The sequence below is a fragment of the Rhinolophus sinicus genome, chromosome 12 (genome assembly GCF_057876585.1).
Source record: "Rhinolophus sinicus isolate RSI-liver-muscle chromosome 12, RSI-T2T, whole genome shotgun sequence".
NCBI lineage: Eukaryota > Metazoa > Chordata > Mammalia > Chiroptera > Rhinolophidae > Rhinolophus > Rhinolophus sinicus.
In genome coordinates this window covers 47,635,329-47,652,477 of record NC_142512.1, presented here as the reverse complement: position 1 = coordinate 47,652,477, position 17,149 = coordinate 47,635,329, and the positions used below count along the sequence as shown (strand labels likewise).

The window sequence follows — 17,149 nt, the reverse complement described above, 5'->3', positions numbered from 1 at the left end:
CGGGCGCCCGGTGACACCCGCCTGAACCAACTTGCGATAGGCTCGGGCCCACGCCCTAAGGAGTTAAACCTTTCTCATGTTACCGAGCGGCTTATAAGGAGGGGAGGCCAAGCCTCCGCCTTATTGGGAGCCTTTTGGGGTTTATTCTCTGCCCTTCTAACTTGGTGAGTTGGTTTTATTATTTTACATGTTTAAAAGTTTGATTGTGGGGTGTGGGTTGTTATATTAATCTGTGTTAGGGGCTTTTTTTTTTTTTGCCGGGTGGGGGGTGGGAGGCGGAGGAGAGCACTTAACATCTTAACATTTGGAGAGGTTATTCAGAAAAATATTCTCTGACAGTTGGGAATGCTCAGGGCCACCCGGATGACGCGCTATCGCCAGTGTGGGCAGCTGAGGCGAATGATCCCGGCCATGGTCCACTTGGGTCCGGAAAATGCCTAAAGGCAGGCTTGGTCTTTGAGTGCCTCCAGACCCGGGTTAGGGGTTCCCGGCCAAAGGCCGAGTCGGGGGCACCGGGCATGGATTTTCCGCTTGAAGTTGCCTGCGCGTCACACGAGCGAAATGTCAGAGGTACCTGTCCCAGGCTCGCGCGCACGCAGGGCGGCCACTGAGGCAGCACGAGAGAAAGTGGGGTTCCGTGTCTCCCCCACCAAACACACACAACCGGCGCGCCAGTGTGACCCCCCAGGAGGAAGGCAAGCATTTCCTCGCAGAGCACGAGTCCTACACCTTGCCGGTCAGAGCTGTCAGTCGCTGAAGCCTGGTCCCGCTCAACTTCCAAGGTTCCCTGAGCTGCCAAGCACAGGAAAGCGCCCTTGTAGCTGAACTGAGCACTTCTGCAGCGAGGGAGGATGATTTTGCAGAGGAAATGGGTTATTTCCTTCTCGGGTTTTTTTTTTCTTTTTGTTTTTTAAACTAAATCCCCACCCACCGCAAACACAGGTGATAGAAGTGTGTTAGGTGGCATATAGAATGTCACCAAACGTGGGGTGGGGTGCTGGGGATGGGCGCGTTAGTCTTGGGGAAAGCTCCCCAGAGACAACTGGGGAACAGCAATTACAACTTGTCAACCTGGAAGCTAGTTTTGTTTGCACTGTTAGACGCTCTACCAGCTCTTTCTCCAAAGACATGGTTTCTCCCCTGGGAATGAGATTTCTCAGTGACCTTACTGTTTTGCAAATCATAGTAGGATGAGTGTTGTCTTTGCAAAAAATACCAAATACTTATGCTGAAGTGATGCATCTCCCCATGACCCAAGCACCATTACGTGGCATTTGGGGGGGGGTCAATAATACATCCTGCCTGGGACACAGAAATACCTCTTCTCATAATTAAGGGAAGGGTGGCCAAGGGAGGGAGTTACAGTATGTAAATAAACAATGCAGCCAAGTGGAAAAGCTCTTGCTATCTTAATGAGTACCACTAACCCTGAGCTTTCCTTCTCTGGTTTCCAAAAAAGGGACTTTCTCAGTGGAACTCCTGAAGAGGACACTTAGGTCAGGTCTCAACATTATGATCTTATAAAAGGGTGAAGCAGTTGTATCCAGTGATTCAGAGCAGCTGAGGCAGCCTTCCAGGTCAGGCTGGGGATTTTTTTTTTTTTTAATACAGAATTCAAATGAACTTCACCTACATACAGAATGATTTTGACAACTAGGGCCAGAAACAACTTGTCCAAAGCTGTTATCCGGGCTACACCTTTAAGAAGAATGGCGACTGGCAATGCATTGCCTAGGCTTTGCCTGTGTAGCCACCAGCAGCCACCACCATGTCCATCCAAAGTCTGCATTTTGAACTTTGCTCTGAACAGACCCTGGATTAACACTTTGATGATCTATAATAACCTAATCCATCCTTCATGCCTCAGGTCAAATCTTTTCTCAACAAATCAAATCAGTGGAATTCCCAGGTACAGCAGCTTCACAAACCTTGGCAGAATACTTATTTATGTAAAGTTATGACAACCAAATGCTCTTAGGACATACTCCAAACTGCCCAGCGTATTTTATTATCCTTCCTTTGGAAGAACATTTGCTGAAGGCAAGATGGCTGCCAGAAACCAGTATTCAGAATCGCAGTTATATGGTTGAAAGAAACTTCAGACTGCCATGTTTAACCCCTGCTTTCACAGATGATGGAATTTAGAGATTAAGTGATTTCCCCAGGATTGTGCAGCCAGTCAGTGGTAAACGAATTCACAAATATCCAAAGGCCTGAAGAAGACAAACCCCCGCATGGGCTTTGCCTCACAGGACTCATCATGGGTTGAGAAAGTTTAAAGGGTGGCTTAGAGCAAGTCAGGGTCAAAGGCTATCATAGAATTATAGGTTCTCGGGCGGAATCTAGCTCAGCTCCCTTGTTTGCCTGTTGAGGACACTGACCATCCAGGAGTAAAGTGACTGACCCAAGGCCACAGGGTCAGTCAGCTTGCCTCACCAGCTAGATCCCCACACAGTAGGAAATTCATATCCCTTCTCATCACATAAAATCACATGACCATAAAACCAAAACCAGCAGATATTTCCCTATTCTGGAATCTGTAGAGGCTTCTAAGTAACTGAGTTTAGAATTCAGTCCTTACTTTTTTGCTTTAAGCCAGGTGACCTGCTGAATCAGTGGAAGAAAGGAAAGAGTCCAATCCACGAAAGCACTGATTCTGCAACCAGGAACTTCCTCACTTGATACCTCAGTTTTCTAAGGACAGAGCAGTGCATTGCTTCAGGAGCAGCCCGACTCTTGCTTTGTTCAGTAAACTTTTATTGAGCACCTACTGTGTGCCAAATGAGCTACCAGGCTCTTGGTCTAGAAAGAGCTGCTAACTACCCTGTAGGTTGCTGCCCTGTGTGATCCTATGCAAAATGCAGAAGTCATCATACAGCCCATTTTAGAAACCAGGTTATTATTCTATAGCGTGGTCTTATCTTCAAAGCCGAATTTAATAGAACAGAGGTGGCTTTAGGATGATAAAGGCATACGCTTTAAAGTAAGAGTGGGTTCTGGGAGGTCATGTTTATGGTATTCCCAGTAATAAGGTTCTGTCCTCCAAAAACCCAAGATTGCAGGTGAAAGTTACATTTGGATCTAGCTGCAGGAGGGTACCACAGAGGTAAACAAAGTTGTAAAAATCACAAAGGGATCGAACCCCTCGAAAGGGGCTCAGAAAGTAAACAGTAGAGCATCAAAAGGCTGCCCTCTTCTATCCAGCTGTCATACATCAGATCTCACCAATGTGCCGCCTATTTTCACCCACCTTACCAAGTACCATCTTGCACGTTCACTTCTTCCTAGCTCCCTGGTTTCACTGGGCCAACAGCTTTGACCTGAGGAATCAGGTGAGTAAGAAAAATCAGTGCTGAATACAAAAGTATCAACTGTTAAAGCTGGATGGAGCCTTTAAAGATTCTCCAGAAAATCTCTGACTAACGATTTGACTAATGAGGAGCTCAGGCCCAGAGAGGTGCAGTGACTTTCACAAGGTCACACAGTTAAGTGGTGAAACAGCTCACAGCCTCTTTATCACATGGGGGGCCAAAAAAGCTTTTATCATTGAAAAACATTGTTTCCTCACAACCTCTCTATAAAATATCCCTCTCCCTGGCCTTTAAAATGCTGTCCTGGGGGCTGACACAGCAGGGCTCAGTACACAGGAGATTTGACTCTGGACCATTTTGGTCAAGTTCCTTTCCCTTGGGGGCTCAGTTTTCCCATTTTGCAAAACAAGTAGAGTTTTACAAAGAGGAGGTGGACAAGATGAGCTCCAAATTCCCTTTCACCTTTATCATTTTGTAATTCCAACTCCATTCTGGGGCTCCAGGTTGATCCTAACCCTGCCCATTATGCATGTGCAAACCATTGATCGTAACAGGCAAAGGAAGAGTGAGATGGGCACCCATCACTGCAACTGAAATGTTGGCCTGACATAGAGCCTTCTGAGGATGGGCTGGTAAAGTCATACAAAAACTCCAATCTAGTCCCACTCGTCTAAATGCAAGCCAACAAACAGATTCTGTCTCGCGATCCTGCAGGTAGGTGAGGCTAGAGTCTCCAAGAGATTCAGTTTGTCTCATTGGGGCCTTCATCAATTTCACCCAGGTGTTTTCATTCAGGTTGGTCCTGAGCCCTCAATGAGACTCCAGGCTCTTATGGGCACCCTTCTGGGTTAGAACGATTGCCTTGGACTTAGCCACTTAGGCCTACTTGTCAGAAGTGTGCTAAGCTCTGGAGGGACTTGGCTGAATGATTTTAAATATGATGGATTTCAGTCTCAGGTTCCTTATCATCAACAAATACTTAAGTCCATGGAGGCTGTGACCATCTCTGTCTTTTCACTATTATATTCCCGGGGCCTAGCATTGGGCCTGGCACCTAGTAGCACACTGTTGAAAACATAGAATAAAAGCTGTGTGCAAGGTATTGGGGGGAGGGGTGGACATACAGAGATATAGGCCCCAGTTTTTGTTGTCCATGAGCTTAGAATTTAATTGATTATAAGATAGACATATAAAAGTAAATACCCCATTACTAAATGATACGTGTCACATGAAGAAAGCCCCTGACGTTGAGTCAGTCAGAGAAAGCATCATGAAAAATGGATTTTGATGGCACCAGGCCTTAAAGGTGCCAGCTGTAGAGGTGGCATCCACCTGGGCACAGGGCAAGGCCACAGGCAAGGAAGCTGGTTAGAACCTGAGGGCAAGGGGAAGTGTCCATTTTAGCCATGGCAGGCAAGTTGAGTCTTAGAACAGCAAGAAATAAGGCTACAAAGAAGTGGTTGGGGTTCAATTCTGAGGGAAATTGAAAGTCAGACTAATCAGTGGATTTTGTCCTTCAGAAAGAGGAAAGCCATTGCAAAACTGAGCAAAAAAAAAAAAAAATGCCGTGACAACGCAGCACTTCAGAGAGATTAATCGTACAGGACACAGGAGCCAATTAAGAGACCAGTGAAGGAGTCATGGGCTTCATAAGGAAAAGCTGAAACCACTGGCCTGCGAGGGGGAGGAAGTGGAAGGGGAGAGGCTCAAGTGTGCTGTAGGCTGCCCACCACCACTTCCCCTTCTTCTTCCCTCCTGCAACCCTGACAAGTATTCATTCATTCATTCATTTGTTCTTCTAAATCTTAAGTCTAGTACTGTGCTCACTCCTGCTACAGCTGCCTCATTTCTGAGTGAATTCTGAAAGTCTAATGAGGGAGGGGTGCTGTGATAACCTCATTTGCTGGAGGGCTCCGGGATCCCATCTTAAATCAATTGCTTTCTGGGCTGGGAAACACTAATGACAACTATTCTGTAGCTGCTCAGCTTGTATCTGTTTAACTGCCCTTCCCACTTTCCCACTTGCTCTCAGGAGCCAATGACACATTGACACACAATGAAACACAAAGGCCTTTGCTGCAGGGCGCTTAAGCTTCTTGAAGCATCTTATGCCCTATTTTATTCAACTAAATAACAGCAATAGGGTAAAAAATAAGTATATAGTACTTTCAAAGAACTAGGCTACTGTGGTGCAATCAATAGGATGAATGAGATGAAGTTGGTCAGATTTGCTGCCTTTTAAGAGTTATAAATTCAGAATATTAGATCCTGATACCAGAAATTGGCAAGTCTAGTGGATAAATGAGGTTGTGTCCTGTTGTTTTTCAATTGCCCTTATCAATAAAATCTGCCTTAGTACTTGAAATACAACTTACAGCTAAGAAAAGGATATGCATGCGTCCTGAAAACTCACCTGTACATAACTGTAATTGTAGAGAATTCTATAACTGTAATTGTAGAGAATTCTTAAATTTATGGTGGATTGCCATTAAGACCTTAAGACCATGGACTCATTTACTATTATAGATACACATTTGTAGTTGGGCTAAAACCACTGTTTCAAAGTCGAGGTAATGTCAGGGTCTTTGAACATGACAGTGTTTATGTGCTAGAGCCCAATGCAGGAGACTTAAACTACCTTCTGTCCAGTGTTCAGTCCCGTGTTTCCTCTTACTTAGTGGTGGTACGGTACAGGTCAGCTTGTACTGATGGCTGCAGTTTGAATGGAAAGCCTGCTGAGGTCAGGGTTTAGGGTAACTGACTGTCAAGTTCACGTTGGTAGTGCCTGATTCGGTCACTATATTCTAGTAGTAGTGCTCGTGTGCATGGAAATGTCATTGCTAATGCACCAACGGGTGATCAGCTTTGAGAATTTGCTCGTGTCACACAAACCTCCAGAAGACAGAATTCCCATGTTTGGATTTATAGTCACATTCTGTCCTGGTAGGTACATCCACAAGGGACACCAGGTCATAATCAGAATGCTGCTGAGTGGGAAGTGAGATCAAGGAGAGCTAACTGGATGATCTGAATGGCAGAGGCACAAGAGCCATAGGGCGTCTGAAGCACTTCTCCGGGGGAAGGTGGTAGACGTACTTCCTTAACGGTCAGTGTTTGCCTCTCAGCCTGCCTCCTTCTAGGTTTCATTTCCAATCAACATTCCTTTTGGTCACTTCAGTCTTCCTTAACCTAACTTTTCTTCAAGTTCAAGGTTACCACTGCTGCTTGGTTTGTTGGCCACTCTGTGTCCTTCAAACTGCCTCTAAATGTCTGTCCTGATGCTTTATATTAATGGTTTTCCCATTTAACTGGCAGTTTAAGTCTTACTTCCAACTTTTTCGGGAAAATCCATATACAAAGATTATATATATACATACACACACAAGTAGTTATTTATATACTGGAGGTGCCAAAAAAGTACATATAGACATTTTAAGATGTTATCTTAAGATGTGTTTCTTAAGATGTTATCTTAAAATGTGTGCATACATTTTTTGTCACCTTCAGCATGTACATACATATTAAATACTTTATCCAAAGACTTTATTCTAACTGTATATAATTTATACATTCATCAACCTAAGAAATGTCAGTACTTATCTGTCATGTTTGCTAAAGAGTATTCGAATCATAAACCCTCATGCTATGGCTGATCTGAACTTTTTTTTAAACTTTTTATTTCAGATTAAGAATGACCGAGAAGAAATCACGGCTTTGTTGCAAAGCCAACGTTTATACTCAAGTGCCTGATGGAGGATGGGGCTGGGCAGTAGCTGTGTCTTTTTTCTTCATTGAAGTCTTTACCTATGGGGTCATCAAGTCATTTGGTGTCTTCTTTAATGACTTAATGGACAGTTTTGATGAATCTAATAGCAGGATCTCATGGATAATATCAATATGTGTATTTATCTTAACATTTACAGGTTAGTACATCTTTCAGCTTAAACACTATATATATATGCCTCTTTTTAAGTTGCCTAACTAGGTAATGGTACTCATTGTGTTTGTGATGGGTTTCCTGTAGGTATGACCTCTGGGCAGTTTCTAGCCTCAAGTAATACAGTTTTCAGGGGGTTGAGGATGGCAAGAGAGAGAGGAGCTGAAGGGGGAAAAAGCCTTATTTGCCAGCCCTGACTGCCTTCAATTTAACACACATGTATTAAACACCTACTGTGTACACAATCTTAGGATGCTATAGATTATGTTGAGGACAGCAGTAAAACCCAGTTCTGGGTGGGGGATGTAGTCATTTTCTAAAGAAGCCATGTCGCAAGTATGTTTGCTTGGCTTACTAGGCCCTGGTCTCACAAAAACACGCTTAGGTTGGAAACATGAAAATGTAGCTACATGCAGATGACAGATATAAGCTACACAGATTATAATTCATCAGCCACTTTGAATTTTCTATCACATCACTGCCCTCCATTTGGTGTGCATAACTGAGAAGTCACCATACTTTGTGTCATTTTTATTAAAGTTAAATGCAACCAAGCTAGAATTTGAACCTAAATGGTGCCTTTTTAAAAAACAGACCAAAGTAGTAAGTATACAAAATCTTTCAAGCAATCCTAGGAAAGCCCATTTTTATTACACAATAACATAAATTTAATGCATATCTCATTTTATAGGCGCTCATGGTGAGTCAAAATCTTTTAAAAATATAGATATGAGTTTTACACTATTACACTATTACCCTGGCTTATTTTTAAGGAGCCTGAAGAATATGTTTAAATACAGTTGACCACTAAACAATGCAGGGACTAAAGATGCCAACCCTCCACGTAGTCAAAAATCCGTGTATGACTTTTGACCCCCAAACCTTAACTATAGTCATCCCTTGGTATTGGCAGGGGGTTGGTTCCAGGACACCCACAGATATAAAATCCATAGATGTTCAAGTCCCTTATATAAAATGGCATAAATGAGTCCTCCACATCTATGGAGTCCCAACTGCAGATTGAAAATACTGTTTCGATCCACGGTTGCCTGAATCTGCCCATGCATAACCTGGGGATAAGGAGGACCAACTGTACATTTATTTTTAAATTTTTGAGTATAAGTGGACCCGCCCAGTTCAAACCCAGGTTATTCAAGACTTAACTATATATAATTCCTGAACCGACTTAAGTAACCATTGCATAAAATGTATTATAGAGTGTTCACTGTCCTTCCACGTCCAAGGCTTAAGGAATCTTACGTTATGCTCTTTTAATGCAGCTCCCCTGTCCACTGTCCTGAGCAATCGTTTTGGACACCGCCTGGTGGTGATGGCGGGAGGACTGCTGGTTAGCATAGGAATGGTGGTGGCCTCCTTTTCTCGCGAGGTTTACCACATGTACATCGCAATTGGCGTCATCTCCGGTAAGTGTTTCTCCAGGGCTCAAATTCTCCAGATACTTAGTTTGAAGGACAAGGAAGGGGAAGGAGGGACTCAAACCCAAAGTGTATTTCTTTCTCTCTTTCCTTTTCTTCTTTAAAATTAATAGTGTCCTGGGTCAGGGGTTTAGGACTGGGCTGTAGGGACCCCAGGAGATGGTGGAACCTATTCTCGATGCCCAAACTTTTATGTCTGATTTTTAACGTCTGCCAATGAGAAAGATAACTTCTCTTTTGTGATAGTTTGCTGCCAAAAGACACCATTTTCACAAAGTAAGATTTGAATTTCTTAAGCCGATATTCCCCAAATTGGGGTCTTAGCATCCGGAGCTATAAAGAGAGGGTGCAATGTGCTGGGCTTATTCTTAGGGGGCTGAGAAAATTTTCTCCCCTTTAAAAGGAGTTCATACATTACTGACAGATTGTGTGTGTGTGATTATGTGTGTTTGTATTCAGTTAATTTTGCACACTGAAATTTTTCATATATTTCTGCACATATCAAAACTTGTTTATTTCCAAATACAAGTCTTATTATATATGAAAGCTATATTTGATACTAGTTCTGGCCACTGTGAATTATGTATATTTGAAAAAAATGCAAAAAAGCAGAAAAAAATAGAAAACAGTTTTTATACCCCTAGCATCCCGAAACACCTGCTGCAGCTTCTCCAGATCTCTCATGAAACCCATTTTTCTTTACTACAGCACCTTTTTCCAGAATGAATTACTGGGCTCCCAGAACTTACGACTTAAAAAACAAACACACAAATTCCAGATCTCTGGATACACCTTTCCGATATCAACTCTATCGGTGTGTGATTCTCACTGTTCTTTTTGACTTTCACAGGTTTGGGATACTGCTTTAGTTTTCTCCCAACTGTCACCATTCTATCACAGTATTTTGACAAAAGACGCTCTGTGGTCACTGCAGTTGCTTCTACGGGAGAATGTTTTGCTATGTTTGCTTTTGCACCAGGTGGGTAGATCACAATAGTTTACGTATTAATGTGAAAGAGGGGAAGCCTCTCAGATATTTTTGTTACACTAACTTGCCCACAGTCAGCTACTGAACGACTGTAACTGTATGCATAAAGAAAGGGTATTTCCTTCTGTTCTCCAGCACACTTTTATGATCTGTCCTCCTTAATTCCCATGTTAAAAATGCAAACATTTTAATCCTAGTCCAAGTTGACACAAATAGGAAGATACATGGCGTATGTCCAGTGTAAGGCCTGAAACATCCCTTCCAAAATAAATAATTTAACAGTTTGGGATTGTGCATTCGATTATTTCTCTCCTTTGTCACAAGAGCCATAGTCAGTGTGCATTTAGATTGTGCTCATAAAGTTGGTTTTACTATCTGTATGGGGCTCATCACACAGTGACATTTTTATCCCTGGTTCAATTCCCCTAGCTTAAGGTTAACTTGTGAATTATACTAACAAGTAGTAGACAGATAATCTCGGACACCCAGCTTCATTTCTTACTCTGCCATTTTTGGTGAATGTGTCAGTGGATTGCACTTCATTCAAAAGAGATTCATGTAGAAGTTTTTAGGGGTGATATGTCAGAATGTCTGAAGCTTTTCACATAGTTCAGAAAAATGAATGTATAAATGCATATAGAGAGATACAGGCAGAGAGACAGGAAAAAAATGTTAGTTGTTGAATTTAGGTGAAGTACAGGCAGGCATTTGGTGGTGTACTTTTCACTGTTCTGTCAGTTTCCAATTTTTCAAAATCAAATGTTAAGGGGAGAATCAGTACCGAGTGCCCAAAGGTTAGACACTACACGTTGGGATCAGCTTTGTTCCCTAACACTGGGCATATCGCTGGCATCTGATAGCATTCAAGAAATATTAGAGAAAGAAAAATTAGACCCGTTATTGACAGATGAGTGTAAAGCACCTGAAATAACCAAGCCTAAAATATTTTGCAATTCTAGCTTTTTCCATATTCATAGGGGAACGAGGGGTGTGAGCAAAACATATGCTACAAAAGCAAGTCCAGCCCCCCAGGAATGTGGGGCTGTCTTGCGAAGCCTATCTTCTGGGTAAACAAGTTACTACCGGTATGTCTGTCATACCTGACTGTCAGTTTCCAAGGAATTAGAATGTAGTAAGATGAAATTCTAATGACATCATTCCACCTTTTAGGATGACCGTGAAGATACTTTAAGATCTTGTGGGGCCTGCGTTATCCTCGTCACTGGGGAGCTTTATGCTCTCTTTGGCCATCCCCCCAACCTCACACTCTGGTGTCCAGCCCACCCCTCCAGGCTGCCTCTGGTCAGCAGCCTAGGACCCAGCTGACTGGCAGGAAGGAGGATGACTCACGGGCATAAGGACATTCCGCAAAGTAGAAACTGGAAAACTATCATTTCATTCTGGGATAATCATTGAGCTTTTAGATTCTTCGTTTATTTTGTAGTTAATCCATTGCTACTAAGGATTGAATGTATAATGCTCTAGCTCAGGTTGGAAATTCTATTTATCAAAGGCCAGGTAGTAAATATTTTAGGCTTCGTGGACTGTAAGTCTCTGTCAGAACTACTCGACTCTGCAGTTACAACACAAAAACAATCGTAGACCACGTAAATGAATGAATATGTCGCCTGTGTTCCAGTGAGGCTTGATTATCCAACACAGGACTGGATTTGTCCTGCAGGCCGCTGTTTGCCGAACCCTGAACTAGGTCAAAAACTCATTTCACTTCCTGTGCCTCTACCTGGAAAATACACCCTCCAAAGCTCTTTGGAGACCAGGGCTGAAAATTTTTGTTTTATGTATAATAATCATTATACACATTTTCTCCTTGATTCCTAAAAACACCAAAACCTAGAATGAAGGATAGTACAGGGTGACTGCATTCACCTTGCTGAGTAAATTTTTTAAAACGTAAGTTTTAAATCTAATCCATATTTCTACTCGATGTCTTCTCCGCGGCCTCGTGTCCCTTTCTGACCTTACATGTTATTTCTTCTTCCCTCCTGCCCATCCAAGCATTCACAGCTCTGAAGGCGAACATTGGCTGGAGATACAGCCTCTTCCTCATGGGCCTACTACAGTTAAACATTGTCGCCTGCGGGGCACTGCTAAGACCAATTATAATCAGAAGACCAGGGTCACCGAAAATAACTGGCCACGAAAATCCGAAAGAAGTACAATATATGCTTGAAAATGAGAAAACGCGCACCTCAATAGATTCCATTGACTCAGGAGTAGAACTAACTACCTCACCTAAAAATGTGCCTAGTCATGCCAACATGGAACTGGAGCCGAAGGCTGACGTGCAACAACAAATCCTGGAGAGGACCCCCTCCGAGCAAAAGGATAAGAAAGTCCCATTACTGGACTTCTCCATCTTGAAAGACAAAAGTTTCATTTGTTACGCATTATTTGGTCTCTTTGCAACATTGGGATTCTTTGCACCTTCCTTGTACCTCATTCCCTTGGGCATCAGTCTGGGCATTGAAAAGGACCGCGCTGCTTTTCTATTATCTACACTGGCAATTGCTGAAGTTTTTGGAAGAATTGGAGCTGGTATGGTCCTCAACAGACAGCCCATTCGTAAGATCTACATTGAGCTCATCTGCGTCATCTTACTGACGGTGTCTCTGTTTGCCTTTCCTTTTGCTACCGAATTCTGGGGTCTGATGTCCTGTAGCATATTTTTTGGTGTTATGGTTGGAACAGTAGGAGGCACCCACATTCCGCTGCTGTCTGATGATGATGTCGTGGGAATTGAGAAGATGCCTTCTGCTGCTGGAGTCTACGTCTTCATTCAGAGCATAGCAGCACTGGGGGGACCACCCCTTGCAGGTAACTTAAATACACGAAATCCAAACCCTTGTCTACTGTCCCCTACTGCTTCTTTTTTAAATTTAAAGTTGGACAGGTGGAACATCTGTAGCATTTCTGGACCTGAATCATATTCGTTTAAGATGACACTGTTTGGGCAAGAATATTATTAAGGAAGACAGGAGGTTGCTTCACAGAATATAAATGGAAATCACATTGTATTATAAAGCAGGCAATGTGATATACATTATATAATCCATAATGTTTACTATTCCCTTATTAACACAGCTAGCTTCCTGTTCGAGTCTAATAAAAAAAAACCACTACTGATTTTTATACTTCCATAGAATTACAAAGCTGGCAGAATGAGAGATTACCTGAGTAACTCTCTTGATTTAAATAAGAGGAAACTGAAGATCAAAGAATGTCAGCCGAAGGTCATATAGTCAATCAGTGACCAAGTCAGGATTAGAACTGGTGTCTGCTGCCCAGGCCTTGCCAATGCTAGAAGGGGCACCATAGACTTATGACTTCATGAACCTCTGGCCTTTGGACACCAGCACTAAGGGACTTCTGCACGTCACCTTTCCTGCTTAGGAAGGTGCTTGGGAATTGAGCACAGAGCAACACTCTGCATTTACTCAGGTGGTTACTACAGAGTATTTCCTTGTAGGAAGGATTTGGGTATGTTTCGTACCTTAGACCTGAAATAGGCCCTTCAAGTGATTGTGACTAGAAATCTTACCCCATGTTAAAAGATACCTGAAATGAACTCAAGTGAGGTTAACAGAGCGCTTGCCTCTCTGAAGAATATATCACCTTGGCAAAGAAGCAGGCCTATTTAATTGTCCCGTGACTTTGATTCTCTACCAGGACAGATTATTAGCCCAAGAAGGCATGTTAGTGACAGTCCCCTCAGGTGCTAATCAGTATGTTGAATGTTCGTCTGATTCCGTTCTTCTCCCCAGTCTGGAGAAGATTCCTTTCCTACCTTGAACACTTTTTTCTTTGGAGAAACAAGGTCAAACAAAGAAGGCTGTTTCTGATGTGGGGCGGGTGTGGGGCGCCTGGTGAGAAGGGTTTGTGTCCATGCAGCTAACAGATGCGAATGCTTTCTCCCAGGCCTGCTGGTGGACCAAAGCAAGATCTACAGCAGAGCCTTCTACTCCTGTGCAGCTGGTATGTGCGTGGCTGCTGTGTGCCTCGCACTCGTGAGACCCTGTAAAAAGGGACTGTGCCAGAGTCATCATGCGGGTGAAGCAAAGGCAGAGAGTTACCGTGGGAGAGCTTTACAAGACATACCTGAAGACTTTCTGGAAATGGACCTTGGGAAAAATGAGCATAGAGTTCCTATGAAAACGGAGCCAGTATGACAGGCATCCGTCCGTTCCTGTCACATCAGCCACCCTGCTGGCTGGTTGGGAGGGTTGGGGCCTGGGGGACACAGTGGTACAGAGGAGCTGACCGCTCCACCCACTTTCAAAAGGACGTTTTGAAGGGAATGAGTATGTGACCACCACTACCAACATCCTTCTCTTTCGTCTTAAGTTCTCCTTTTTGCTTGTTTTTTCAGCCAAAACAAAAACAACCCAACACTCTTCCATATATAAATCTGGCTGTATTCAGTCTGAAAACAAAGATACACAGGACTATGGTTCACATTCCAATTTTAAAATAGTGCAGTGAATTGGCAAGGTGATTTTAAGAGCTCTCACATGTGATAAACTGCTATCTTATAAAACAACATCTACCCCAGGTCACTGAAGTGTAACTGGCCATTCAAAAAAAATCTTAAATCATTTCTAAGTTTTTCAGAAATATGACCAAATTGTATGAAATCCTTTGAAAAATGCTGAGGTTTACATTAAACAATTATAGCCTCTTAATTTCCAAATATTGAATGGAAATGAAGCATACTTTAAGACTAAACACTTGGCTAATAAATGGAATATATATATATATAGTCTTGAACTTCATGAATGTGAAGATTCCCAGTTCTTTTTATGGCCTGTCATTACCAGAAATATTTCATACAGAATATACAGAATGGCATTCAAAAATAGGTTTCCTATTGCTTTTAATTATTCAGAAATATGTGATTGTAGTGTCTTTAATTTAAACCACTATTTATTATTAAGTTATTCTAGGATGATTAAAGTAATCAAAAGAAATATAATCTGGGACATAAGCAGCATTTTTACATTCTTTCTGCAATCCTTTAAATGCCTCAAAGAATACTTCTTTTAAAGTTCTTCTCATAAAAGGCCAAGATGTAATGATTCTTCAGTTTGATTAAAGGCAGCATGTGCTATTTACAGGGGACAAAATAATGAATAGCAAATTGCCTTAGCATTTTAAAATAATCTGTTCTATCACCTAAGAATACTTGAGGATCTTCTTTGATCAGAATTATATTTCATTGAACTGTTGAAGCATTTCTGTATTTCACACAGGGACATTTATTTTACCATCACGAGTTACAAGTTACGATCTACATCTTAGATAAACCTCGATTGCTCTACATTGCCAGAGTTTTCAGGTCAACTGGTCATTGTTTCTTTGGATTTACCCTACATGTATAGTATTTCTCATTTTAGCAATTTTCTGTAAAGAGGGCAAATGTGAGGAAAGCAGGTGGGCTACTTCTACGTACTGATACTCACTCTACAGGTGATGGTCAATGCTCCCAGCTCCATCCTTATTCCTCTTTACTGTTAATTTATGACAACTCAGGGGGAAACAATATTAACAAGCCTAGTTTGGTTAGAGGTACACAAAGCTTGAATATTTCTCTGCACTGAAATCAAAGTGGCATAGTTCATTACCACCTGCTCCATTCTGTACAGCATCTCATCAGCCAGAGAAATAGGACAATCTGTAAACTTTTGGGGAAGGTGGAACAGGAAATGACAACGTGTCCATCCAAACAAAGACACGCCTAAAACAAGGCGGATGTAGCAGACATCTGTCACTGCTTGAGAGGGACTTTGAGCTTGTGGCAGTTTTGCAGACTTATGTGACTTCAGCACTTTACAACATTTTTTACTATGAATGTTCAATACAGTTTAATATTTATAACTGATTTCTGAGCAATCTGCTTGATGTCCATTCTGTTAACTGCATGAAAAAATGTATGCCAATTTCAGTATGTCCATAATCAAGGTTTTAAACGTTTGGAAGAAAATTAAAAAAGAATTGCTGATTTGTTCTATACTAGGAACATTCTGGTACTTCTAGATTTGCAATAAATGTATAGCTTTTTTATTTAAAGAGACTGATTAGTTTTTTTACTGACTCATCAGCATTCACTGTTTGATCCAAATAAAGTTACAGATACAGCTTCTTTTCTACAAAATCTTTAACTCTACCATATACATATAAACATTTCCAAGAAGCGTTTGTTGAACTTAATTATTTCTTCAATGAAAAATACATTAATGAAATGATAGCACGGTAGCCACAGACTAATAAATAGCTAAGCCTATCAAAAGTAGTAAGTGAAAATAGTTAAGGCTGTCTATATTCAGTCACAGAATAATCCTAAAAATTGTTCTACCTCTAAGTAAATAGCACAGACTCCATGCCAGCGAACGACAAACTTTTTCTGTAAAGATCCAGATAGCAAATATTTAAGACTCTGTAGGCCACGTGGGCTGTCACAACTATTCAAGTCTGCTGCCATAGTGTGAAAGCAGCCCTAGACAATATGCAAATGAATGATCATGGCTAGTTCAATAAATGTTTATTTATGGATACTGAAATTTGAATTTTATAAAATCTTCACACATCATGAAAAATGGATTTTTTTCCAACCACATAAAAATGTAAAAACTAGCTAGCTTGCAGGCTGTAAAGAAACATAAGCAGAGGACTGGATTTGGCCTGTGGACTGCAGTTTCTGAGCCCTGCGCCGTGTATCTGTGAGACTGGAATGAATAGGTACCAGCAACGGCACAGCTCTATAAACTAATAGTCCTGAGTGATAGGAAAGGCTCGCTGTGGTCAAAGTGATTCTTAGAGCATAAGTGCCTAAGATAGGAAAGATCAAACAGCTGACAGCACATTAATTATCAATTTTCATCTCCTGTGACTAAAGAGATTCTGCTTTAACCTTAATGACTTAATAATGTTTGAGTATAAATGTAGATGGTTTCCCTCCCGAAACACAACTCCTCTGTTCCAGTAATGAATTAAGATCATGTGCTCTTTTAAACACAAATGCATCCTTCAGATAGTGTTTCCAAAACTTCTAACAGTTATCAGTTATATACTTCACTAGTGTGTAATGTAGCCTTTGCACATTCATTTGCCTTTCCTTTAGCTTAACACATGATGACAAAATAGAAAATGGATTCTAAGTCAGGGTTCCCCTGGCCCAGTTGACCACTGAAGTCACTGGAAGGTATTTATTACATTTAGATTTCTATACTCCTCAAATATTCTAAAATTCATGAGGAAACTATCATGAATCCTTTTGAAAAGCTCCCAGATATAAGGCTCACTAACAGGGATCTAGAGTTTAGAAGCTATTGCCTTTAAATTTTTAAATGGTTATGAGCATTACTTTAAATCACCAATTTAAAGACAAATCAGGCGTGTTACATGCTTAAAGGTCACTCCTATAAGTATACATCGCATTGAGGAAAGAGACTCTGTGTTTGTC

At 41.6% G+C, this 17,149-nt stretch overlaps 2 protein-coding genes across 3 annotated transcripts in view; one reads left to right on the top strand and one right to left on the bottom strand.

The window, feature by feature from the left end:
- The window catches only part of ARSG (arylsulfatase G), a 76,965-nt gene extending 76,445 nt beyond the window's left edge, over positions 1 to 520 (bottom strand). The window contains exon 1 of the mRNA XM_074319762.2: positions 473 to 520. Coding sequence (XP_074175863.2) covers positions 473 to 520 — 48 coding nt within the window. The remainder of the gene's footprint in view (positions 1 to 472) is intronic.
- Positions 30 to 15,756, top strand: SLC16A6 (solute carrier family 16 member 6). 2 transcript variants are annotated; one of them, XM_019732861.3, is made up of 6 exons: positions 30 to 164; positions 6,996 to 7,234; positions 8,529 to 8,672; positions 9,535 to 9,663; positions 11,689 to 12,507; positions 13,609 to 15,756. In XM_019732861.3, exons 2-6 carry the CDS (start codon positions 7,003 to 7,005, stop codon positions 13,857 to 13,859), a joined length of 1,575 nt encoding a protein of 524 aa, XP_019588420.2. In that variant the 5' UTR covers positions 30 to 164; positions 6,996 to 7,002; the 3' UTR covers positions 13,860 to 15,756. The 2 variants fall into 2 exon arrangements, with proteins under 2 accessions (XP_019588420.2, XP_074175868.1); XM_074319767.2 differs by lacking the exon at positions 30 to 164 and adding an exon at positions 3,352 to 6,417.
- The last annotated feature ends 1,393 nt before the right edge of the window (positions 15,757 to 17,149 follow it).